Below are 27,152 nucleotides of genomic sequence, written 5' to 3' on the forward strand. Positions count from 1 at the left end.
GCTTTTCCAAGATGAGCTCCATAAATTGTCTATATGCTTCTCTTGTTTGTGTTTTTCTTTTATCTGTTTATTTATTCATGTCCATCATTATTTCTATAAATAGCCTAAGGAGTTTGGAATGAAGGTGACTAGACTTTCTTTAAGTTGCTAATAATTTAGGGGTTCAACAATTTAAAAATTCTGTTACCTGTGTGGGCATTTCTGAGTTCAGTTGCCAGGGATTAAATCTTTTCTCCATGCTGTTCATCATTTGCTGATATTTAGGAAATCTACTGTTGGTGAGCCTATATTTTGATATGCATTCTTGGAATTAATTGTTTTTTAATTGTCATGAGTAACATGTTCCAGATTTTTTTATTCGTTTTTATGAAATGATGGAAAATTCTGTGTTTGCTTTTTCGGGCAAATATCTGGATTGTCCCACACCTCCAGACTCACAAACCGACCTCTTCTTCCCCTGGGCTTGTGTAGAACTACTAGTAGAATTTTCCAGTCACCCTATGAGCTATGAGCATGTTCATATGAAAAGAATATTATTGGCAAGATCTAGGTCAAAGTTACCATGGCAGAGAGTGAAGTACCTTTGGAACACTGAAAACCAGGGTTTAACCTAAATTAACCTCACTAAGTCCATATCCTGCTCGCAAATACAGGCCTCTGGTGTGCTTTTTTGCAGCACAGACTTAGCTGTATACAATGCAGCGATATTTCCATTGCAATAAGAATCCATTAACATGATTCATGCTTACATAACCTTTCAGAAACCCTGAGAAGACAGAAATGTTTGCAAATGCAAGTCAACCAAATAAAAGCACTGAGTCGATCATAATCGTTATGCTAAACCAACACTGCACACATGTGTGAACAGGAATACAATATTTTTTTAAAAAAAACAAATATGCCTGCATTTTTGTTCTTTTGTTTGTTTGCTTTCTAAATTGAGCTCACCTTCAAACCCTGCCTGTTGCCAACCAACCAGGTAGATTCCTCAGATTTGGTACTTTAGTACATGTTCAGCTCATTACTCCCTTTCAACAAAAACTGTCTAAAACTGATTGTTTAAAGCAGTCTGGTGGTTATGTTTAACATGAACATCCACCACTTTAACAGCATAAATAATGACAAAAATCACCAAGACAGAAAGTGAAAATCATAGCAAATTTGCACATTTCAAATGATTTTGATTTTTAATTCCCCACTTCCTCCTTTTGATAATGAAAATAACTTGCTTGGTACCTTAATGGCACCAATGTTGCCTCACTGCACAGGCTGCACTTCCAGGCTGGGGACCTTTATGACTCTGCACATTCTCCCTGTGCATGCATGAATTTTCTCCAGGTTCTCATTCTTCCTCCCAGAGACATGCGTGTTGGTTAGGTCAGTTGGCTGCTTTATACTGGCCTTAGGAGTGAATGGTTGTCTGTGTCTCTTTGCAAGCCCTGCAGCACACTGGCAACCGGTCATAGGCCTCTCACGCTATGCCAGCTGTCACAGTGTCTTCCTTTCTTGTGGAATTTAGTGAAGCAGAAGTTCTTACTTTGCTGCTCTGACAAAAATGGTAATAACATAAAAATAATTTTTTTAAAAATAAGCAAAAAATGTGAAAAATAAGCAAAATTTGCCACATGTTCTCTCCTTGATTATAATAAAACTTTAATAGCTGGGAGTGTTTTCATAAAACTTTGAGATTATTTTGGCATTGTTTTCATTGGGATGAAGAATTAGAAATCTGTATGTTGATGCTCTGTCTCTAGAGCAAAATAAAGTGGAAATTGGGAAAAGCAATGAAACACTGAAAAAAGAGATGCAAACAAGGGATGCACCTGTTTCCTGTAAGACCCAGACTCATATCCTGTTTTCCTTCTCTCTGCAGCTGAAAGAAAAGCTTTTTGGTGACCAGTAAGAGCTGGATGGAGGCGGAGGAGGAACTTTGGGCAATGATGTGGAATTAGTTGTAACAGTTGCAATAAGGTGTTAAAAAGAGTGCTCTTTCATTCAAATAGGAGACTTCCAGTTTGAAGTGAGCCAGCACTGTTATTGGTTATATGGCTCTTTGTTACTTTGTCACTGCATTCCCAAAAAACAATGGTCTACGACCCTGTTTTGTGAATGGACCTGTTGGCTCATCCTTAATAATTTCAACATCTATTGGTGAGATTCCCACAAGATGCTGCATATACGCCCATGGAAACAGATTGCATTTAACAGGGTTGTATAAACACTAAGGTACTGTTACTAATAAGATCACAATACTAACTTTATTTATGTTGACTCTTTATAAAAAGCAAAATAACAGATTGCAATATTGAAGCACAAAGCCGGAAATTACAGATTAAATTAAAGTTAAGGCAGAAACAAAACTTCTTAATTTCAGCTTCTCCCTTTAGGGGTCGCCATTCTGGACCATCTGCCTCTATCTCAATCTAGCGCTACGATCCTCCTCTCTCATACCAACCCTTACACATCCTCCTTCATTACATCCATTAACCTGCTTTGGATTTTCCTGCTTTTTTTCTGACCTGGCAGCTCCATACTTAACATCATTTGCCCAATCAGCTATTCCTCTTCTGCACATGTGCAAACCATCCCAGCCTCACTTACTTTGTCTCCAAAGCATTCAACCTGAACTTTCCTTCTGATGTGCTCATTTCTAATCTCCCTCCTGATCACTCCCTGATCTTCAGCTCCACTCCTGTCTTTGTGTTAGTACCACTGTCTCCAAACCCTACCTCATACCAGCCTCACTACCACCTCTTCTGTTACAAATCACCCAACACTCTTCATCACCGCTTGCGTGCACTGTCTGTTGCTTTGGCTGGTCGATCCCAGGTATTTTAAATTTACCTTGTCCATCACCACACCAAACAAGAAGATGCTCAGAGCCCATCCCTGATGTACTTCCACCCCGACCTTTAATCCATCTGTCACTCCTACTGCATGCCTCAACACTTGTGCGTTTTCTTCCTACAGGTCCGTCCTTACAGACTTCTCTGTCAGTCTTGACTTCCTCATGCAGCACCGCAGTTCCTCTTATGGGACTCTACCCCTATCTCTCCATAGTTACTGCAGCTCTGCACGTCACCCTTGAACTTGAAATTGGATTTCTCTATTCTTCAGGAATCCTCTGACCAAAATTATGTTAATCAATCTGTTTAAACGAAGCCATCTCTCCTAAAGATCTTCATATTTCACAGACATGCCATCTGAACCACCTTTCCACTCTTCATAGTGTAATATGTGAAATCTGCACTTCCTGACTCACTTTCCTCCATCCATCTTCCTCTCTTTCTCATTTTCATCATTCATTAGCTCCTCAGAGTACTCCTTCCATCTTCTCAGCACACTCTCTTCACTTGTTAGTACATTATGATCTCTATCCGAAACCACCCTAACTCAGTACACATCCTTTCCAGCTCAGTGTCTGTGCTGCCTCGTCCTTTCCTTAGTGCCCAGCCTCACATACAATGCCCATAAGCCTTTATCCTTTGGCACCCTCTCTCTTTGCCTTACACCTACCCTCTCAGCACTCCTGCCAACTTTCTTCATCTCCTTGACTATCCCACTTTTCTTTGCTAACGTCTTCCTTTAAATATGTTCCTGTACTTTGTCAGTGCATAGAAAGTCACAAATCATCAGCATAATGAATGAAATAATAAAAAGCAAAAATTGTGAGGCTGTGAGGACAGCAGTCCACCTCTCTTAAGCTAAACAGGCATCCTAGTCAGAAAAACGCACCCATTTGATTTTTCTAAGGCTTTAAGTTAGGATCGTCAGGTATAATATTCCAGTCACATATTCTACTTTATGTTTGTGCTGTTGTGGTGATGCAAAAACATCCTTATAATAATGAATCTAATTGACTAATATGAAACATTAACCAAATATAGCAGCAGCGTGTCCTTTCTGTGTCTCTTGGGTAAAGTTTAGTTGATAATAAAACACCTTTTCTTTTCTTGTTTAAGAGCATGCAGCACGTTTATGATAAAGATAATGACATCAACAGGAAGTGAGCCAAGACTTTATATGTTCAGATAATCTGACCTTGAGAACGAATAAAAGGTAGTACCCACAGAATGGTTAAGACATGATCTTTCTGAGATGCAGTTGCTGAGCTGCTTGGGTGTTACTAAATCGTTTCGTCCAGCACAAACTTTAACTGATCGGTTTAAATGAGCTAATGCTCTGGTACAGGCACAGAACCACATAAACACACATGCACACACATTAAAAAACTTCTCCCTGGAGGATGAGTCACAGGGAGGAAGAGAGTGCAGTACTGCAGCCTATATGCCCAAAGTCAAAATGAAGTAACTACAGAGCCTGCTAATAGTGTGAAAGATACAGTACTGTGCAAATGTCTCGAGCCACCCTTTGTTTCTGCATATTTTGTTCCCAATGGGCCAGATTTTCTTGTAATGTGTAAAAGTGTTCTTAAGTTAAGCATTCAGGAAATACTTTTTTAAATCCACTGAACACCGATCTGTAAATCATTCAACCATCAAAAGGCTCCTAGCTCAGTCTCTTGATGTGTGGAAACCAGTGTGGTTTCCAGTGTGTAGAAATCAGTGTGTGTAGAAACCAGTGTGGTTACTACACATAACAGACAACTTAACAAAGAACCAATTTTAAATTGTATCTTTAGGCATTTTGTTACTAGCAGTGTATCTCAGAAAACATCATTTGTTGCCTTTTATTTAGTTAAATCTATGAAAAATGCCCAAAATAACACAGTTTGATGGACATGAAACAGTGTTTCTGCACCTGTATCATTAAAAGTTTTAAGGAACCCGGACAAGTTGTCCTTAAAAAAATGGGGGTAACAGACATCAGAGACAGAGGTAATCAGAGGTCAATTGATCCAATTCATCTACTGTTTACTGAAGCCTGATCAGGAATTCTCTCAATGCTGTCAAGAAGCCAAACTATCTATATAATTGGTTTAAAAAGTTGTCATACTAAATATTGACTTTCAAACTTAGATTTATACAGACTCTATTTTTGCCTTATAATCTGTATTTCCATGTATGTTTGCAGATGTATCAATAAATCGCTGCTCCAATTTCCCATTATCTTATCAACAAATAAAGAAATGGGGGGTGTTTCATGAATTTTGCAATTAACAGTGAGAACTTGGTGACATATTAAAAGGCTTGAAAGTGAAGTTGGCCATTCTAAACCACTCTGCTCACAGTCTGCTGGCTGTCCATGTTGTACGCACACTGAATAAAAACATCTGCTGTTTGTGCAAAGCCCTGAATGGCCAAAAGGGGAGAGACACAGAGGAGCTTGGACTGCTACAAAAACATCGGTCAAGCCAACGAGCAACACACACACTGCTCCTCCTCCTCCTCCAAGCACCAAAGCTTAAAGGACGTGTAATAAAACATGAAATGCTTGTCACCTTTTTATTTCCAAGAGTAAATGTTAATGAGAAACTGGTTTTTGCACCACCAGGAATGCTTCCTAACACACAAAGAATTCTTCTGTCCTAATCTTGAGGATTAGGGCTGTGTCCTGATTGGACAACTCCAAGACAGGGAGAGAATCATCCTTCAGCCAGTTCGAGCTGTGTTGGCCATTTGCTCTGTCTAAATATTCTGATGATGGGATCGGTTAACCATTAATACTTTTGAACCTCATGATTAACATTATCTCATTTTCTCACACTTAGTTCCTTCTGGTATTTCACATGCTAGGATTGCACATTTATGATCTCTGGTTACTTGCAGCCCTCCATTAGCTCGGTTGTTGTGAACTCCTTTGAAGTGCTTTCACACAGGAGATCATTAGCTCATTGGTTATTAACCCTATGATATAAAGTCTCTTAAGATGAATATTGTTGTGAGTTGGGGTTATGGCTTCGTGAAAAAGTCACAAAACATTAAAAAAACAACAGGTTGCTTCAGAAAAAGTCTGAATACTTAAAAAAAAAAACAGGTTTTAGTTTTCATTTCTTAGGAAATCATCACACACATGTTATGGTTAAAGCAGACACACATAGTTAAAACTGTAAAAAATATTTATTATCCATTATGCCACAACACAAAAGACTGATTCTGCCACATACACTCACACAATAGCACAAACTCTTCTCATATTTCCTAAACAGTTGCTAGAAAACAGCAGCAGAAAGAAAAAGATCCACTTTTCAGAGAAACAACTATTCAGCTTTATTAGAGGAGGTTGCTCCATTGCTCCTCAGGTGGTAAAGAAAAAAGAAATAAAATTTTAAAATCTTCAAGATTTGCTACATGGGATTTCATTCATACAGAAACTCCTAACCGTTTCTCACAAAAAATACCTCCAAACTGCCAACTGCAACAGACAGTTTGTTTTCAACACTGCCATGCCCATGGATGTTCGAGATAACGGGACATCTGTGAGTCGTATAACTTCAGTGCGCTTTATCGTATAGAGGCAGCTGTTGAGTTGTGCCAGCACAGGTCAATCAGCGCTACGTGCACTGTTGTCTCTGCACAAAAGAAGGAACCTTGAATGTGTCTAACCTTTCAGACACCACTTTTTGTGTTTTAAGTTCCTGCGTGCAACAAAAGACAGACTGATTCTGCTTTCTAACAAATATCAAAGCAGTTTTAAAATTGAATGTGCAGCATGGGTGCTGGTTGTACTGGTGTTGCGAGGATGCTGCCTGGTCCTAATGTGTGAATGTGTTTCAGATCACCAAAGCAGGTTTTCTGGACGATGATGGGGCAGCACTTACTGCTAACTGTAAACCTGAGTTAACACACGCGAGGCAACAGCAGAAAGAAGTTCAAAGAAGAACAAGGAAAAAGAAGATTGTGGGCAGGCTGCATAAGGAGGTCGAAGCACTACCATCATGACGTGTGGGGTTTTCCCACTGGGACTGGGACAGTTGTCAGAATCTGGTTCTGGAAAACAAATCTCTGGATGCGTTCAAAGACCCAGAGGAAGATGAGGAGGATGCTGACATATTGAATCCAGGCAAATTTGATGGTTTCCCAGAAGCCGGGGCGATAGGTGGAGGGAGAAGTCAAGGCAGAAACAATGACAAAAATTAGACACCACACCCCAAAATCAGGGGTGTCAAACATTAGAATCAGAATCGGCCCAACAAAGACTCCAGTCTGGGCCTCTGGACTGCTTTGGCAGATGTGAATGCAACGGCACACATTTTTAATTTTTAACTGTATTTTGGCGCGGTTTACAGCTTCTGCTACTACTAATGACCCTTTTTTAAGGTCTTTCACACTACACCAAATGAATTAAATAAAATACACAAACAATTAAATGACAGAAGTTTTTTTTCAGGATAATTACATGTTAGAACAATGAACTACCAGAACTTTTTCTTTTAACTTTTACACATCTGTTTCTCTACTGTGCAGAAAAATGACGTAAATGTAATGTTGTAATTGCACTTCTTATTCTTATATTAAGACATCTCCAGGATTAAATGTGCAGTTAAACCTCTGTACAGTGACAGAAAGGGGAGTCTAACACCTCTGGCCCACTTAACGTTGGAGCGTGGGCTGAGCGTGGGCTGAGCGTGGGCTGAGCGTGGGTTGGAGAGGGGCCGATGGCGCGATATGGCAGCCTCGCTTCTGTCAGTCTGCCCCAGGGCAGCTGTGGCTACAACTGTAGCTGCCTCCACCAGTGTATGAATGTGAGAGTGAATGAATAGTGGTATTGTAAAGCGCTTTGGGTGCCTTGAAAAGCGCTATATAAAATCCAACCCATTATTATGTGGCCCACTGTATAATGTGACTGTATTATGTTACTATGCTGTTTCTTGTTTTATTGCTGCTGGCCTCTGTGAGCTACCAAACAAATTTTGTTGTATAACTACAATGACAAAAAAGTTCTTCAAGTCTTTAAGTCACTTAAGTCACTTTAATGAGTTTAACATCCCTACTCTAAATTTTCTGTACTCATGTTTTACAAGTTTCTGAATTTTACCTGACTTTTCTATCACCCAAAACTTCATAGCAAAGTTTAGCATGTGAATAAGTAAAGCACTGAATGGGACAAAGAAAATGACATCCCAGTCTCCTGACATAAAATGTTAATATCATGCAAACGGAGCTGAATTACCAGCTAAATTAAAGCACTTAGTTAATTAAGCTACTGCATGTTATTCTAACTCACCACATTCATTTTACTTACTTTTTCTGACGCAGTGATTTTGCAGAATTATTTTACAGTGCTTTGAACAACAAAGCTATGTGACGCCTGATTGAGTAAAGAGGAAATAATATTTGATTTTTCAGAGAATAAACATTCAGAGGTTTGCTGCTACAGCCTCCCTTTACCTTCCTAGTTTTATGCATGTACAGTACTGCTGTGGAAAACATGTCCAATAAAAGCCTACTTACATGAGATTAAATTTATCATAAACCTCTTTTTTATTATGAAATGTTTCTGGGCTTCTGGAGACATGGAGCTAACATATACTGACAGAAAGTTTACTTAAATTATTTATAATCATTTTTTACATTACAAGGTTTCACAAATGTCCAAATCAAGGATCACCCCCAAATGAGTTCAAGGTTTTTCATAGAGGTAGTGTTTGAGATCTCTCTTTATCGCTTCATGAATCAGAAAATACGCAATGAAATCCATATTCTAAAGCCAAAAAGGCCATACAAAGCATCACGATACAGGCAGGAATAAAACAGGAAACTCTGGTGTATGCAAATGACGTAGAAGAGTATGTCAGAGTGTAAGAAAATGACTGTTAAAGTTTTGTATTGGAAAATGACAGTAATTTACATACATGTGCATTACCAGAGGTGTAAAACAAGCACCTCAGTGTGTGTTCTGGACATTTCCTTTGTATTACCATCTCAAAAGCATGTCAGAGGACTGACAAGACTATATAAAATACCTCGGAAGCTCAAAATTGAACAGTCCATGAAAAAAACATGCTTTGTCTGCAGCGTCCCACCTTAAATAAACCTTATCCATAGAAAGTATTCAAAGATATATTTTTTTGAAGGTTACTCTATGTGAAAACAAACATGTCCATTTTAATGTATTTATCAAAAGGATATCTGATGACCTCCACAGGGTAGCGGATTTCAGCTTTAAGCTCAAAGGGAGCAGCGGCAGCTCGTCCTATAGTCCACACGGGGATTGGGCAGGACAGCACTGTGGTCACTGTGGCAGGAAAGAAATTACACATTTGCAAAATTTGACTAAATTGACATTAAACCGAACAAGAGCAGCGCCTTTGTCAACTCACAGTTTCTGTTCTGGTAGCTCCTGATTATGTTCTCGAGGTCATACGCGCTCGCAAAAGGGCTGGAGCCATCGATCACCGACACCTTAGCATCAACGCGGAGGAAGAGAAAACAGCACATTAACGTATAATCATCCCCCACAGCATGTATTAACACTGACACAGCAAAGATGCATGGTGTACTGCAAATATATTTTTATACGGGGTTATTGCGATGGCTAAAATCACTAGCTGAATTACTCTGATATTGAAGTAAACTTTAGATTAATACTTCAGGAGTATTTTATGCAGATTTGTTTTGTTTTATGTGGAGTTACATTTGCTGTGGATGTCTAAGTCACACATATTCTAAAAAATGACACCATATGGATACAAATTTGGGCAGGTGCTTCTCTGACACCATCATGTATACACCCAGTTTAAAAGCGCGTTCAGTGGGCTGTTACAGTGGTAGTGAGTGCTTAACAAATACACGCCTTTACAGAAGACAGAAAAGATAAGAAGCTACTGTTCTGCTGTGAATGAGCCTTCTTGTAAAGCAAGACACTTGGGATGTGGTTGGTGTGTTTAATTTAACATTAGCAAACATTGTTAGCAAACCAAACACATGCATACTACAATGACACTAACCACTGAAGCACGAAGCTTTTGGATATCAGATCTTAAAAGTGCCTTTCTGCTCCGCTCCAGGCTCAGAATGTGGTAGCAAAGCACTCATCTACTCTAAAGGGTGTAGCGAGAGAAAAAGGTGGTGATCCCGTGTCCTCTTACATTATAAATATTGTAGAGCCCCCTGTGAGGCAAAGGCGTTCTCTGCTGCAGCCTCAGGTCTCCGCTGATGAACAGCTTAGCTCCGGGGACAGAAGAGGAGTGCTGCATGTATGCCAGACTCTGCATCACCACGGTGGACATCCGCTGGGAAAACAACAACAACAACAAATATTACGCTCTGCTTTAGCTGAACCACCAGCCGTAGACGGTCCTGAAGGCCCTACTTTGGTGCTGTCACACTGAAGGCCACATTTTATTATTTACAGCACTTTGAAATACCTGTTATTAAATAGGTAATATTTATTACCTGTCTGGAAAAATGTGTTTACACATGTAATAATTGGGGCCCGAGCACTAAAAGTGTGAAGGTTATTGTATCTGCTCTGTTGTTTATCAATATTCAGGCAAATGAATCACCTATTTGAGGCTCAAAAACTCGTGAAATTGTGCATACGCCTCAGATCTGCTGAAAATTTACATAAAATCTACATATTTTACCGATTTAGCGTTTCAAAATGGCTCTAGAGCGCCACCGATGCTGGCTATTAAGAAGTACTACAGACACATAGCTGAGCTACATGAGTCAAATTTGGTAAACATGTATAAGATGAAAAAACAAAAAGTCCCGGGGCCCATTGACCTAAACCTAACAGGAAGTCAGCCATTTTTAATTTAAAGTGGAATTTTGCGGCAATTTCGTCCATTTTCAGGCCTCGTACGTTAGCTAACTCCTCCTAGGGTTTTTATCAGGTCTACATGAGCTTTGGTGAGTACAATCTAAAGGCTTCAGTGATGTTAAATTGCAAAGCTTTTGAATTTTCACGAAAAGGCGTGGTCCTGGCGGCACGCTAATTTTCACTCATTCGCCACAGGACACGACATTGTCAAATCTCAGCTAAACATCGTCCAGTATGTCCCAAACTTCACAGCCTCGATGCGAGTCTAGAGACATCTGTGTGCCAATATTAGGTCACACTTATGGCGCCACCTAGTGGAGACAGGAAATACACAGTAGGTTATTTCCTGTCTTCACTTGTGGTTCAACATCTGATATGCTTCAGAGAACTTTAGATGGTATTCTCCACCGCCACCTAGTGGGCATAGGTGTCCAGCATGGCTCAACCGCAGCGCACCTGGATATATGCCAGGGTGCGGGGGCCCTCTCAGTCGCTGCTTGCAGCTTTAATTCTATTTTTAGCAGGCAGAGTGAGAGAAATATTGACATTTAAAACTGCTTAAAAGGCTTTTAAAAAATCCCCAAAGCTACTAAAACTGATAAAAATCACGTGGTGATCTGTGCCTCTTAGCTCCAGCCCCACCATTACCTCACAAATTTTATCACGTTTCATAACATTAGTTTCGTAAGTGAAAGAAATAAACTTTTTATGGCTCCTTCTCAGGTTTAAAGTTAGTAGAAAGCCTTGTCTGATTAAAAGGTGTGTCCTACAGAGGAAAGGTCAAACCTAAACTATCTAAAGTCAGTAACGTGGACCTCTTGGCCATCTTATTGCTGTTGGTGCCTTTTTGGAGCATCTTTAGTGGTGAACCATGTTATTTATGGCCCAATGTGCAACCTTTAATTTGCACTAACTAGCTTAACAGATTCATGGAGTGTCTGTGCGAGTGGGTAATGCTGTGGGATACATACAAAGAGCTGGTAGCTGAAGGTGAGCAGCAGCTGAATGCTGTACACCTGCTCATTGGGTTTCAGAGGAAGCTGCAGCTGAAAGACCAGGAGGTCCAGTTTCCCATCCTGGTTCTGGTCCTCTTCTCTCACCTGCAAAGTGCAGTCACAGAAGAACAAAGCAGACTCTACTGTTATTAAAAGTAAAAAAAATCATATCTGTCCACTGTTCAGTATAAACAGTAACAAACATGATGTTTATTATGCAGGAACGGACACTTTTTTAAACCAGGGCTCGCTACTTAATACGTTTTCCAGCTTTTCAATGACAGTAAACTCAAACTGCTCACTGAGCAACTGGACTACAAGGAAAAATAACATAACTGACATTTCTAATGTATTACACACAGTGAAATCATTAATTATTGTATGAAATAAGAAAATCAAAGTAATTGCCACGTGAGGCCTTTCAGTACTTTTGTGATGGTACAATGCAGACTTACCTAATGTTTTTGTACATTTATTACAAGTTCGTATTGGAGCTGAAAAATATTAAACCAATACATAAATGCCAAAATCTGCAGCTATTCTATACTGACTGATTTTGTGAGGCAGTTTTGTATCAACGTGGGGACACCAAATATTGATATTGCATTAAATAAATTTAATAATCACTAAAAACAAGAACAAGAAGCTGCATCTCATGCACCACCATCCTGAGATAAACGAGCAAAATTTACATTTAACTGGCCCACCTGAAAAACATTGCTTCACTGGACACACTCGCCTTAACAAAGCTGCCTCCTAATTCAAAGCAAGCTAACGGCTCAGCCACATAAATGAAATTCAACAGCAACCTTGTGACATTGACAAAAACTCCCCACAGCACTAAATGGGAGTCTGTGGAGACTCCCTTACTCTTTGAGAAGGCCCCAAAAGGGAATCGGGGGAACTGCATGTTCATTTCTCAGCCCCATAAGTTGCTGCTTGGGTCCTACTGATGAAAAACACTGATGCACTCACTAACAGCTACTTTGGTCACAAGCACCATTCACAAATACACAGAATGAGCACGAAAATGAAGCTTACACCACGGCCAAGTTTCTTACTTCTAAATTCTGATTTCAGCATAAACTCTAATCACCTGTCTAATCTCATCTAATCCAATCCAGTCATCTGCTCAAAAAACTCAACTGTGAACACAGTGCTTTAGTTCATTACTTAAATATCATGTCTTCTATTAAAACAGGATCGATTCTGCTGTAGTTTGTTACCAGAGAACTTAAGCACCGTGCTGATTTGAGTGGCGTGTTGTGAACACATTCTTACAGTGACAGCAGGAATCCGGAGGTTGGCTCCTAGCATGTTGTTAAGTTGGGGGAAGGTGCTCCAGGCGACATATTCTCCCCTAGTACTGGTTGCTGCAACAAGCAGAGTCTGATACTGGAATCTCACAACTGGCTGTTCCTCATAAGTGCTCCTTTTTATCCAAAAACCTAAAATTAAAAACAAGTTTGAGAACAAGGAGCATGTATTTGTAGTACCACTCAAACTGTTCAGTTTTCTACAACTACTTACTTGGTGTAATTACAAACATATGCAAAATAAATCAGACTAACACCCATTTGAAATAAATAAATAAATAAATAAATAAATAAATAAATGAATTGCTGGACCACTCCTTGGAGGTCAAGAGACTGGAGTTGAGATTTTTGTGTGGGGAAATCCCAGTAAATTCTGGTAAATCAGCAGTTTCTGAAAGACCCAAAACAGCCGGTCTGGCTCCAACAACCATGCTGTATTCAAAGTCAGTGAAAATAATACTAAATTTCCTTTCTTAAATGATTCTCATTTAGAAAACAGAAGCAGCTTGATGATGTCACTGAAGGCTTCTGTTTTCAACTCTGTTGTCATTTTACACATGGACACCACCAACCACTTGTTTATCAGTTGTAATAATAAACATGAAAATAATTACTGCCAATCAAACAACCACGTACAATGCTTTCTATGTGTTTTCTGTTTAAAGCAGACATGAATTAAGCGTTTTAACATATGTTTGACAGTCATACGAGAGCAATAAGAGAAACAGGGAGCCTGTGATTCCTGACAGAGATAAATGAAGTCTGATAGTGCAAAATGAATCTTAATAGGTGTATAAAAGCTTCAATCGGGAGTTTTATAAATGTAATTTAAAACTTCATGGCTTGTCCCATGCTTTGATACCTAGCAGACTTGGGAGAATAGAGGAAGTGCCACTGGATTTTGCCTTACCAGCTAACATTATTATCTACGAAAATTCCATGGCGTGGCGCAACCCTGGTGTTTTTCCATGAGTGACGTGCAAACAAATATTTTGCTTCTATTAGCGCGGCATGTGTTGCTGTTAAAGGGTGTAGTTTTTAGAGCGCATGTAGAGTTTCTGGACCGTAAATGTACCTTGGCTCCTGTAAGCAACCAGCAGAGGTGGGATGTAGGTGAGGCACAGAACCACAACCAGGAACAGCGTGGCTTTCGTGCACACGCTCGTTTTGTACCGAATCAAAGCCGGGTGAGAGTACACCTCATAGAAAGCCATAAGTGTGCTGGAGGTATAAACAGCTCAGTCTTCCAGATAGCAAAGATGCTAAACCGACGGAAAGCCCTCGGAGGATCAGCGTGGGCAAACCGACAATAAAATGCTAAGCAAGCACAAATTATCCCTTAGTCATCTAACCGCTTCCGTAATGAAGTGAGTCTAGTAGGGCACTGGTCAAAAACACAGTGAATTAACATGCTATTTATGTTAGCACCAAGTACCGCGCCATGTTCCTTCCTAGCTTAGCGTCTGGCGGTTACCATGGCTGCCAGTGTTCGCGTTTGTGCTGCATTCACGCGATACCAGCACGGTGAGGAGCACCCTTAGCAGGGGTCACTCACACACACACACACACACACAAAACGTGTACAGAAGCAGAAACGCATTACAGGCAGGGATTCTATATTTTTGTGGTTATTGTGCATTTATTTCTTGTAATTTTGACTTTTGAATAATTTCATCACCGTTTTCATCAGTTTGCTTCGCTTTGCGGCCCTTTTTGTGTCTGTTTCAAGTTGTTTGCCGGTTTTTTTTTCCAATCTTTTTGAGGATAGGGGGGGTCTCTGGTTATTTTTTAGTTTCTCTTTGAGGCGGTTTTGTGTCTCTTACTTTGTGTCTTGGTCGTTTTGCATCTCGTCAATTTGCACCCGTTTCAGGCCACGTCCTGTATTTGCCTATGTTTTCAGTTGGGTATGTCTGCAAACACGTGTCTGTTGGGTTTTTTCTATCACTTTCTGTTCATTTTGCATTTTCCCTTTACATGCCAATCTAAATATTCTTTATTTTCACTATGCAGTCACATAATAAAATTCTGTGTGGTAGTTTTCATCTTAAAATAAGACATTAATTGCTACATAATATATAATTGTACACAATAGAAAATAAATCAGCATTAAAGATAATGTTGTGTTTGTTATTATTATTATTGTTATTATTATTATTATTATTATTATTATTGTTATTATTATTATTATTATTATTATTATGGATGGTTGGATGGGTTCATTATGCATTAACACCGATGTCAAATTCATTTTACATTGTGGCCCACATGCAGACCACTTTGATCTTAAGTGGGCCAGATGAGTGAAACTCTGCTTATTGTCATTGACCAGAGGTTTAACTGCACATTTACAGTCCAAATCGGTTTTTCTACATAATAACGTTTTTCTACTGTAGTTAGTGAAAAAGTAACACCAGCCTTAATGATTCTGGGCTTATATTGTAAAAAAAAAATACATGTGTAAAATTAGAGAAGCAATTCTGCTATCTCATTGCCCAGACTGTTCTGTAATTATATAACAGAAAGTTTTAGTTGTTAATTTTTTTTTTTTAATTTTTTGTCTGTGGACTTTTTGCAAATCAATAAATTGCTCTAGTAGAGCATCATTTAATTGCTTATTTGTTACTTAATTACTTTGTTATGAATGGCTATGAGGTGGGAAAAGCTGTAAAAGGTATGAAAATACAGTTAAAAGTCCAATATTTGTCATCTTTCACATTTTCCAAAACCCCCCAATGTGCCTGATTACACTCTTTGCCCGGCCGAAGATGGCCCCCGGACCTTATGGTTGACACCCTTGCATTCGTAGCTGGACTGAGAGCACTTGAAGGCAGCACCAAAACCATCAGCACCTCCCCTGTGTCAGACAGTGACGTCACCTCCCTGATAGACGGACAGCTGAAAGCTCCTGGCTCAGCGGGGTTGTTGACGTTTTGTTTTGACCGCTTTTGTCTGGATTTTTGGACATTATCCGCAGATTCAGAAGCCCGCCTTTCGACCCTGCCGTCACGCGTCAGTGCGGGGATCCAGCAAAGATGAAATGGATGTTTAAAGAGGACCATTCCCTCGGTAAAGGGGTTTGGATTGTTATGAAACGAGAGATCTTGTCATGTCACGCACCCTCCGTTCTGTCTTTCTCTCCGCATCCATTGTTGCCATCTCATCCCATATAGGTGTAGAAATGTATTGCTTGCCTCAGCATATAAATCCATGATGGCTGATGCTGCATGGCTAGCAACTAATGCTAAGATTATTCTTGCAAGTGTTATGACCGCTGTCAAAATCCGGCTCACCTTTCAATATCCCTGATGCATCCAATCAATCCTACCCTGAAATGTGTTTTTCCACTGCATGCACGTTCTTAACCAAAATGCATTTAAAAATCCCACAATTTAATGTTGCTTTGCCTATATGTAATCACTACTTAAAACCCTGTGGTAATAACATGATTAAGGGCTGTCAGGGACTGTTGTGGCAAATTCGGCTGTATGCAGTAGGGCTACAACTTTTTGTGTTGGTTCATGCTGCTGGGTAACCCCCTCCAGGGTCTATTTAACTAGGCCTTATAACTTAAATGGGTACTGAAGAGGGCTGCCTCAGTGATTCAGAGCTGGTAACACCTAACACAAACAGTGTAAGTGTTATTATGTTTATTAATAATGTGCCAGAATTTGGAACTGAGTTTGGTGTAAAGTTCTCTCCAAATTTAGATAGCTGGAACGGCTTTGCTCCTCAGCCTTTGTCTCCATACTCTCTTCAGATAACTTCGAAGTTCCTTTTTAAAGAAACACACAGCAAAAGTAGGCCTCTTAACTGGGCTAATGAAAGTGTGCACCTAAATGAAGCACACATCTTCTCACCCATCACCTCATCCTCTCTGACCTCTGTTCATTGTTTTCCCTGCTGCATGCAGTCTTTCCTCCAATAGATGCTCTTTCCTCCTCCTGATATAATAATCACTTAATAAAAGCTGCTGATGTGACTTACTACTGACCTGTGACAGTAATGCCTTTAAGTGTCCACTTTAACACACATGATCACACTGTGAGTTGATGTTAGAAGGCATCCGCCGCTCTGTCTGCGTAAACTGCAGTCAACCTTAATGCTGTGCTTGAATGTGCATTTGAGCCGATATATCTGACTAGCCTTGGCTTGAAAGGCCAGAGGAATCCCAAGAGGCCTCGCTCAGCCCTTTAATCTCTGACTTCCTGTTTGTTTCCTGTCTCTCCTTCAGAGCACCGATGTGTGGAGTCAGCCAAAATACGAAACAAATATCCTGACAGAGTACCGGTGAGTTGTGGGGGAGGGCAGTTACCCAAAACCTGCTAAATTCACATCAGGATTGGGTAAATGTGCAGTCTTCTGACATTGTTTAAATAAGCAGAGCTGTAGGCCCGTAGCAAGAAGGATGGTCCCTCTCATCTTTAGCCTGGAGGATGCAACATTCATGGTTTCCATAAAGAATTTGAGATTCTGATTGACCAGACCACCATCCATTTTCTTCTGCCTATCCGGGCAGAAAATGACCACAGGACAACTTTCCATTTCTCCTCAGTCTGTCTTAATTAAGTTAGGCCCCAGCAGAGTGCCTAGGTCTGTTCAGTTTGTCTATTTTTTCCATTGACCATGGTTTACTAATGTATTCCTAAGCCCATGCAGTGATTACTATAGAGAGCCATGTCTGTCTCTAATGCAGTAGAACATGAGGACCCCAGAGAGCAAAATTTAAAATTAGTTTTCAGCCTTGTCCCTTGTGCAGTGGGATTTTCCCTCCTTTGTCTGAATCCTTTAATGATGTTGTGCGTCACAGACGCAGCGACAGCCTGGGCACACTCTACCTCTCGCATTATGGCAGCTGGGATGGGCCACAGTTATGGCTCTGTGATGGTTTGGTGTTGCATTCAGCCAGTGAAAATTGCAAATGCAATAAAAACATGCGTGGATAGAAGAAGGACTATCAGCCATTGATTGTGACACACCTTAAAACCTTACAAGTACCTTGCTGCTGAGGGCTTACTGGTGACACATGTTCTTACAACTTCACTCACAGACATTATTGTAAGGCTAAGCTTAATGGTCAGCCAGAAGCTTTCAGATAGGGAGTGCAGGTGTTTGCTACAGTATTGGGAGATTTGTGGCCCACACACAGCATGACCACAGTGTGTAAGAATGCATTTGTCTGTTAATGTGTGTACTCCAGGTGATAGTGGAGAAGGTTTCTGGCTCTCAGATAGTGGACATAGATAAGAGGAAGTACCTGGTGCCCTCTGACATCACTGTGGCCCAGTTCATGTGGATCATCAGGAAACGCATCCAGCTGCCTTCAGAGAAAGCCATCTTCCTCTTCGTTGACAAAACGGTCCCCCAGTCCAGGTGAGAGTGCGCTGCGTTCTGCAGCAAGTCAGTAGATTTAAAGGCCAAACTCATGAGTGTGCACCACAGAGACCAAAAAACCTTGTGCCAACACATTCTTCTCGATAATTTTATTGAATGTAAATGTGTTAGATGATTTGAACTTTTTTTGAGTTTAACAATACCTTTGAAATAAATATTTATGCTGTATATTGTTAATATTTACTTTGAATTGCATGAATTGTACTCTGTAGTTGTAGCTTAAGAAAGAAATGTGAGTTACGTTGATTTTTTTAGCATCTGTTCTCCTCACTCAGATGTCTCCCGGTTCTTGGGAACCAAGAATTAACTGATTCGAGTTTAGTGGTTTTTGGCCGTATCACCAGAATTCATTACATAGTTACAGCAAAATTTCTGCAATAAATATGTAAAAATAAATATGTTTAAAATCTGTTAGCCACATTTTACCCTGGATCAACAGCCTGACGTTATCAAAGCTGTAATGTGCGCACTGTGTGTTCCCTAAAATGTCTTTAACCATTCATCTTGTGTAACTGATGAGCAGGATCGTATGTAGAAGTATTTCTTATCCAGCTCCATTTGAGTCTGAAGCTACACTTTCACCTCGATCAAAACTTTCACCAGTTTTAAGATGGAATAAGATTCATGGTTGTTGTAAGGTTAAGTAAACAAAGAAACTGGAAGCACAGCTGAACTTGGTGTATACAGACAAACATGAACAAGAATAAAAGAGTAATATATTATCATAATTTAAAACACCAAGTACATAGGGGCTAATCCTAATGTTAGCAGCTTTATCAATGGTATGGGTAAACAGTGGAATAGATGGAAATAATAGAGGTAGGTGAATATTATAGAAGGGGTGGGGGCGTCAAGGGTGGATCGATCCAAATATCGGTAGTATCGATACCAGCGCTGGTATTGGTATTGGAGCGATACTAGTGCGATAGCATCGATACTTTGTTTCTCTCCTCTAAGTTCTGTGCGTTGCTCCCATTCACCAGAAAGAAGTCATGTCTGTGTAAACACTGCTCCTCTTTGGACACTTTGCTGTCCTGTGTTTAGTTGCCCTTGGGTCACGTGTCCTACCGGCACTAAACAGCTGTAAATACTAAAAACAGTGATACTGTATGTATTCGAAGAAAATTCTCTTCTGTGGCTACACCATCAACCATAAAAGACCATGAAAAAGCACAAGAAATGAAGAGAGGAGGTAATGTGTATGTAAATTCCTCAAATTGACCCAGACAGACAGAGCTCGCTGTCACAGTCCTTTCAGAGAGGCAAATAATATCCAGGTAGCTCACGTAGTGGTGAAGCTAATGTTAAATAATTCAGTTCATCAGCGCAACTTAACGTGGACGTGTTATTGTCCACCGTAATTGTTAGTGGTCATTGAATTATGTTCATGATGATTCGTCTTCTAAATCATGACACATCACTCTCCACCATATATTATTTTTACTATAGTGCTTTGCACTTAAGGTAGATATTGCACAGGGATCAGCAGTTTTCTAGGTGTGAGTGTTGAGTAGCCTGATGGTCGATGGGAAGAAGCTGTTTTATGCTCTTTATGCTCCTGTACTTTCTTTCATAAGGCAGCGTGAAAGTCTCTCATCTATTCGTCGTTTATTCAATTAAATCCGGTTTTACTTATATAGCACCAATTTCTAACCAAAGTCACTTCATTGTGCTTCATATTGTGAGGTTAACACCCTGCATTATTAGAAAGAAACCCCAGCAATCACAAGGCCCCCTATCAGGAAGCACTTGACAAAAGTGGGGAGGGCAAACTCCCTGTTAACAGGAAGAAGTGTCCATCAGAAACAAGTAGGTGCAGCCATCTGCTCTGACTGGTGGAGGGGGGACGGGATGGGATCAGAGAGAGGCGGCTTATCAAAGGAATCTGCTTCTGAGTGCTTTGTAGCACGCTGATACTGCTCTCCTTATTAAAGTCTAGCCACAGCACGTATGCCACCTCTTCACTAACAAAGCAATAATGCTGGAACCAAATCTAGAACCAGTTCCACAAAAAAGACTGGCTCTGGGACAATGTTTTTTGGCATCGTCTCTACTGATGTGGTTGCTCCAAGTAGTTGTTTAGCAAGAGGATGTCAAAGATGTTTCAGCAGCACAGCTCCTACAGTCCACAGCTTTGATAAATGGAACCAGAAGGAAGAACCACTAGCGGCTCTTTTTTATTTTTAAAACTTAAATTCATTTTTTATGAGGAATTTATTCCACACGTAAATCAGCTGTTGTGAGGAATGTTCATGTTCATGTTGCAAAAACATGCATCTGGCTGTAATCGCTGAGCTCTCAACCTCACGCTCCCATTGAAGGTATTAAACAGACGGCCTGTAGTTTTTATCAGATTTGACAGTGAGTCTAATGAAACTTAGACACACCGACACAGTAGGGCTTAACATTGCTCAGGTCTTTGTCATATTTGACGTGACATAAAAATTCAAAATTCAAATTCAAATTCAAATTTTATTTGTCACGTACACAGTCATACACAGTACGATATGTAGTGAAATGCTTGGACAACTGCTCGTGACCTAAAGAAAACAAAAAAGGAAAAGGCTATGAATAAGATGGGAAATAAATATGAAAAATTAAAAAGGGTAAATTTAACTAGGAAGGAATAAAATATAAATTAAGGTTAAAAATGAAATAACTGTACAACACAAATTAGAATGAAGGGTAAATGTAACTGGGAGAATAAGATAAAATATATAAATTAAAGTTGAAAATAAAATAACTGTACAACAAAATACACAATATAGAACTATATAAGAATGTATGAAGAAATATAAATAAATATATACACAATAACAGCAGCGTGATTTAAGTAATGAAGTGAAAACAATGTCCAGAATGTCCAGTGTGTGTGTAAGAACTGTATGTGTGGGTCAGTTCTGTGTGGTGGTGTGATTGAGAGACCGTATCGCCTGCGGGAAGAAGCTCCTCCTCAGTCTCTCTGTGTTGGTCTTCAGGGAGCGGAATCGCTTTCCTGACCTCAACAGAGAGAACAGTCTGTTGTTGGGATGGCTGAGGTCCTTCACCATCTTCCTGGCCTTGGTCCAGCACCGCCTGCTGTAGATTGAGTGCAGGTCAGGGAGCTCGGAGCGGATGGTGCGCTCAGCTGACCGCACAACCCTCTGTAGAGCTCGTCTGTCCTGCATGGTGCTGTTCCCGAACCAGGTTAAGATGTTTCCCGTCAGGATGCTCTCTATGGTGCAGGAGTAAAAGTTCCTGAGCACCTTGGAGGGCAGTTGGAAGTCTCTCAAGCGTCTGAGGTGGTAGAGACGCTGTCGGGCCTTTTTCACCACGGTGTTGATGTGACAGGACCATGACAGGTCCTGCGTGATGTGAACTCCGAGGTATTTGAAGCTGTCCACTCTCTCCACTGGGCACTCGTTGATGACGGGGGTCTGGTAGTTCCTCTCCTGCTTAGTGCTGAAGTCCACTATCAGCTCCTTTGTCTTACTGACGTTTAGAAGGAGGTTGTTCCTCTGGCACCAGTTCTCCAGATTCCTAATCTCCTTCAGGTAGGCCGTCTCGTTGTTATCAGAGATCAGGCCCACCACGACGGTGTCGTCAGCAAACTTGATGATGGTGGTGGAGCTGGTAGTGGCCACACAGTCATATGTGTACAAAGAGTACAGCAGGGGGCTCAGAACACACCCCTGGGGGGCTCCAGTGCTGAGAGTGGTGGAGGCTGAGACATGTCCGCCCATCCTTACTGCCTGTGGTCTGCCAGTTAGGAAGTTGGAGATCCACAGACACATAGATGAGCTGAGTCCCAGATGCTCCAGCTTGGTGGTGAGTGTGGAGGGAATTATGGTATTAAATGCAGAGCTGTAGTCTATGAAGAGCATTTTAACATAATTCCCCCTTCTAGTGTCCAAGTGAGTGAGTGTTGTGTGGAGGAGATGAGAGATGGCATCATCTGTGGAACGATTTGGACGGTAAGCGAACTGTAGTGGGTCCAGTGTGTCTGGTAGTGAAGAAATGATGAAGTCTCTGACCAGGCGTTCAAAGCACTTCATCACTACTGAGGTGAGGGCTACAGGGCGATAGTCATTGAGAGAAGCAGGGTGGGGTTTCTTCGGGACAGGAACAATGATGGACTCTTTGAAGCATGTGGGGATCACCGACTGAGATAAAGAGATGTTGAATATCTCAGTGAACACAGGAGCTAGCTGGTATGCGCAGTCTCTTAGGATACGACCTGGGATGCCGTCTGGGCCTGCTGCTTTCCGTCTGGGCCTGCTGCTTTCCACTGGTAACCACTGGTTGCTAGGGAAATGTGCAATGCTAGACTGGTTGGCAGATTTCCCAGGTAATTTTCAGTAATTACTAGTTATTGTTGTTGTAAAATCGACGCAGTTCCCACCTTTAAAGTAAACGCTGCAGCTAACTTTTACTTTTAAAGGCACACGGTCTGCAGTTCTGCTTCTGCAGTTTAACTTTGAACAGTGTGAAAAGTGCAGGCAAACCCATCATTGGTTCCCCACAGAAAACCACGATCTGGGCCTTGAGGGTTAAACTAGGCTAGCCCATAGCAGGTTTGCCCTTTTGGGTTGGCAGTGGGTCTATCCACAGATCTCCCGCATGAACCCTGAGGAGGAACATTTGCTAGAATGATTGTCAAATGCCCAAAACCACAGACAAGTTAACATCACATATCAACTTGTGTCTACAAAATCTCAGTACATGCAGTTAAATCCTGGTACTTAGATTACAGTTTCAAATTACTTTTATATCTGTTCCTCCATTTAAAGGGTGGAGCTGCCCAAATAACTGCTGGGTGGAATTACCAAGGTCACTATAGAGTGGTGAGAGTTGCTTCAAGAAGGATTTTGATATATCTGTGCACTGTATATAAAGAATGCACATAGCTAGTATTGGGCCACACCTCAGGCTCAGCTTCTGAATCCGGTTTTCAGTCTCATTGAATTTCAGTCCTGTGGCATCAGCACATTAGCTGTGCACCAGGAGCTTAATGATACGGGTTTCCAAGGCCGAGGAGCTTATGTCGGTGTAATGTGTTTGTTGCCCAGGCCTTTTTTTATACGGTGTTGGCCTAAAAGTGAATCTATTCCACAATATGCATTTGTTTTAATTGCCAGCAGGGGGCGACTCCTGAGGTTCTTTGCTCTGCGACTTCACGTTCCTGATGACTTAATGGGCTAACTCAAAGTAGTTTGAAGTGATACTGAGTAAAACATAAAGTTGATTTAATAATTATGGTCATGATTAGAGTCAGAAACCAGGATATCCGATAGCCGTCTTCCAGCATGTTATTCAGAAGCTCACACTCATGACGTCTCAAAACAAAAAGATGAAGGTGGCATAAACACTCGGCGCAGTAATGCAATGGTGTCGAATCTGTCTTTAGGTAAAGCCTGTAGACATGTCTGACTCTGTTTTGTGCATCATCTAACTATTCGGTTTTTACTGTGTTTCAGTCTGACGATGGGCCAGCTGTACGACAAGGAGAAGGACGAGGACGGCTTTCTGTACGTGGCCTACAGCGGAGAAAACACCTTTGGTTACAAGGCCTTTTATACAGCACAGGGTTAATGCATAACTGATTACTAGTTTCTCTCTCACACGCTTGCACACACACACACACACACACAAAACCCCAAACACACCGACACATTAGGGCTTAACATATACTGGTGCATAGTGCTTCAGAAATTGGCCTTTACATGTGTTACACAGGTAACACACCTACACATTTGGCACTCGCATTTCTGATCAGCTTTTGATACTTAAAACTGCTCATTTATGATGCGAGTTTGCTACAATAAACAAACTTTTTTCCCCAGATGCTTGGATGATGTAAAAAAAACAAACAAACAAACAAACGCTGAACTTTATCATGATCTCCGTTTCAAGGCCAGTTACTGAGAGAATTATCTTTAACACTGCCGCGAATCTGAATAACAGTCATGTACATTAAAGCCACTTCAGATACCATTCATCATCCTGGCACTGTTAATAAACACACACATGCACACATGCACAAACCAATCATTATGTGACACAGTCATGCTCCATTTTATTTGTTGTCACAGATATTTATGTTCAGTGGAAGTGAGAAAGAGACGCAGTAATCCTGTGACTAGAATACTTACCCGCATTCTTTGTATTGCTCATCATATCATGTATGAAATGTTCACCACAAGACAAAAGATACTCTGTAGAAGGCCCAGGATAGGCTTGAAGGTTGATCATAAGCACGTGAATGTTAGCCGGCGCCACTCCTCAGGATGTTACCGAGACCGCCCCAGCCCGACAGTAGTCTCTCTGCACAGGATGTTGTGCTGGATAAACACGAATTCATTGAACTGCTTCAAAAAATCCAACACTTTACTTGAAGTTTTAAAATACCGTCAGAAAAAAAAATTAACATATAAACAAAATACAATTAATGACAAAACAACCTTATAATTAATAAAACCTTAATGAATATTTCCTCAATTTAGAGACACAAACAACCGAAGCCTCGTTATTTATTATTATTAATTCACTGAACTTTTAAAAATGTAACATTTCTGTTCAAACCCATTAAGTTCTGAAATGTTCAGTGGGAGTTATTCTATGAATATTACACTGACAGCACTAATAAAATATTCCAACAGTCTTCTGATTCCCCCTGATTCATAATAACCTGTGAATGAGTTTAGCTAAATATAAATGATGTAATGGTACAAGTCAAACATATTGACCGCACCCAGACAGCAAGGAGACACTGAACAGATGTTGATTTTCCATCTGAACCATCAGAATCGTCAGGATTGAAATGTCAACACAAAACCAATGTTGAAACAACATTGAAATACCGATAAAACCTGACACTGACGTTGAAATAACATTGATTCACTGTTGTTCTGTCATCGTTGATTGTTGATCTATTTATAGTTGACAAGGTGACAACAATCACGTTGAAAAACTATCGATTTATGGTTGAGCGGGAAATTAAAGCTGCTCACACTCAGCTGTGGTGTATATTTAGCACTGAGAGTTTCATGTTCCTGCCAACTTTGTTGTCACTGCACACTCAGATTTGCACATGTGCTGGTCTGTCACCGTGCAACATGGATGACCGGAGTGTCGCGTTACCGTCTTAGCCAGCGTGCGCAAGCGTGAGCGGCCGGGAGGTGACTGCAGTTCACAGCTGTGGGTGAACTTCTCTCTTTTTTCTTTTTCTAATCCAATATTTAAATTTTAGCATTCAGTGTTTTATTTTTGCTACCTGTGTCTTGGGGTGCAGTCGAGTCCTTGTGTGACATTTAATTAAAAAGTAAAGCTATTTGAATTGTATTAAACTCGTGTGAACGTTTATGTTTAAATCCTGTTTAACATTTAATTATGGGCTCATTAACCACAATAATAAAGAGCTCGCTATTTATTTGCGATTTTTATTTCTGGGAAACCTCATCCCTCATGAAATGTGACTGGGAATTGAATATTCACAGATCTGTAATTAAATTGTTTTGCGCGACTCCTGCTGTGTCTTTTGTGTTATTAATGAGCTGTGATAACTGGGATTTACACTTCAGTGCATTGCACCATTTCACTTTAGGGAGCTCAAAAAATGGACAGTAAAGAGCCGAAAGGATGAAAGCGTCATTAAAACGGAAACGTCTTGGCTACTCAGAAAACACACTTAAAACCAGGGCTGAAGGATGTATTCAGGTCTTTACTTAAATAAAAGTAATTAAGTAAGTAAAACTATATTTATAGGGGCAAGGATTAAAAAAACAGCATTAAAAAACTGAAAAATGTGACAAAAAAAATCACCATAAAGTGATTGAAAAACTCACAATTCAACAGAATCTTTTCTGAATGTGTCATGAGATTTAAATATGAATTTTAAAACAACGGGAGAACTATCGGGTTAATAAACACGGAGGTCCCACTCTATTTTTAGCTTTATAGGCTTGCAAACATGGCTGGAGTGAAACCTGCGTTTAGAAAAGACGCACCGTGCTTTGTCATTAACTTCAAGTAAAGTGTTGTTTGGCTGCAAAGCATTCACAGCCTTTTGATCTCTCAGCTCTCACGTTGCATTCAATATGACTTCAAGCTTGTAACTGAGATAATAAACTTGTATTTAAAAAGTTTAACAAATTCAAAGACCAATGGAGCCAAAGGATGACGTTTCTATTGACCTCCTACACACAGACTTATGGCCGGAGGAGATGCCTCCTGCTGGCAGGTTTAAGACTCGCACTGGCTTCATTTTGCACACCTGAAAGTTACGCCTGTCCGTCCACTGCAGAGCGTCTATGGATGACTCTGAGGCTGAACTTTTAGTTGCACCTGTAGTTTCTGGTGCTGGTTTCCACCCATCATTTGACCTCGTTGCAGTTTTCATGTCTGCGCTCCACAAAGCTGGTTCACTGTCTGATGTTGTGCAATATGCATTGGTAATTCTTATTTCATCAGTGTTGTATGAATATAAAACATATCTTAAAGACATAAATAAATTTTAGATATCTGATAAAGGGAAGGTAGCTGGAAGACCTGACCAATAAAAACTAATGTAAAATTTACAGTGTGGTCTTTGACTTGGTGGTTGCACTGTAGAGTTTCACAGCTGTGTCCCTATTTTTGATGCATCATACACATAAACACTACATGATCATGTAAGGGGGTCCGAGGAAGAGGCGCACAATTAAAGGCAGAATCGTCCACTTTAATAAAAACCTAGAGATTTAATGATGAGCACTGATCGTGTTGACAGGCTTGTAAAAAGATGTAACACAAAAATGCTCCATGC

At 40.4% G+C, this 27,152-nt stretch overlaps 2 protein-coding genes across 2 annotated transcripts; one reads left to right on the plus strand and one right to left on the minus strand.

Annotated features, from left to right (window-relative positions):
* Positions 1 to 6,001: 6,001 nt before the first annotated feature.
* Positions 6,002 to 14,477, minus strand: tmem231 (transmembrane protein 231). Its single transcript, XM_040036416.1, has 7 exons — positions 14,055 to 14,477; positions 12,945 to 13,111; positions 11,640 to 11,768; positions 9,992 to 10,135; positions 9,224 to 9,305; positions 9,033 to 9,138; positions 6,002 to 6,999 (listed from the first exon to the last, which is right to left on the minus strand). Exons 1-7 carry the CDS (start codon positions 14,191 to 14,193, stop codon positions 6,837 to 6,839), a joined length of 930 nt encoding a protein of 309 aa, XP_039892350.1. The 5' UTR covers positions 14,194 to 14,477; the 3' UTR covers positions 6,002 to 6,836.
* A 1,351-nt stretch (positions 14,478 to 15,828) lies between these two features.
* Positions 15,829 to 26,925, plus strand: gabarapl2 (GABA(A) receptor-associated protein like 2). Its single transcript, XM_040036471.1, has 4 exons — positions 15,829 to 16,045; positions 17,211 to 17,266; positions 18,177 to 18,349; positions 23,827 to 26,925. Exons 1-4 carry the CDS (start codon positions 16,012 to 16,014, stop codon positions 23,939 to 23,941), a joined length of 378 nt encoding a protein of 125 aa, XP_039892405.1. The 5' UTR covers positions 15,829 to 16,011; the 3' UTR covers positions 23,942 to 26,925.
* Positions 26,926 to 27,152: the final 227 nt, after the last annotated feature.

The sequence above is a fragment of the Simochromis diagramma genome, unplaced genomic scaffold (genome assembly GCF_900408965.1).
Source record: "Simochromis diagramma unplaced genomic scaffold, fSimDia1.1 OVJJ01000333.1, whole genome shotgun sequence".
Classification (NCBI taxonomy): Eukaryota; Metazoa; Chordata; class Actinopteri; order Cichliformes; family Cichlidae; genus Simochromis; species Simochromis diagramma.

Coding starts and splice junctions, on each gene's coding strand:
- gabarapl2 (XM_040036471.1), top strand. CDS start 16,012: ATGAAATGGATGTTTAAAGAGGACCATTCCCTCG. Junction 16,046..17,210: donor TAAAGAGGACCATTCCCTCG/GTAAAGGGGTTT, acceptor TCTCTCCTTCAG/AGCACCGATGTGTGGAGTCA. Junction 18,350..23,826: donor AAAACGGTCCCCCAGTCCAG/GTGAGAGTGCGC, acceptor ACTGTGTTTCAG/TCTGACGATGGGCCAGCTGT.
- tmem231 (XM_040036416.1), bottom strand. CDS start 14,193: ATGGCTTTCTATGAGGTGTACTCTCACCCGGCTTTGATTCGGTACAAA. Junction 10,136..11,639: donor CCTTCAGCTACCAGCTCTTT/GTATGTATCCCA, acceptor TTGTTTTCCCAG/CGGATGTCCACCGTGGTGAT. Junction 7,000..9,032: donor TACCCTGTGGAGGTCATCAG/ATATCCTTTTGA, acceptor TTCTCCCTCCAC/CTATCGCCCCGGCTTCTGGG.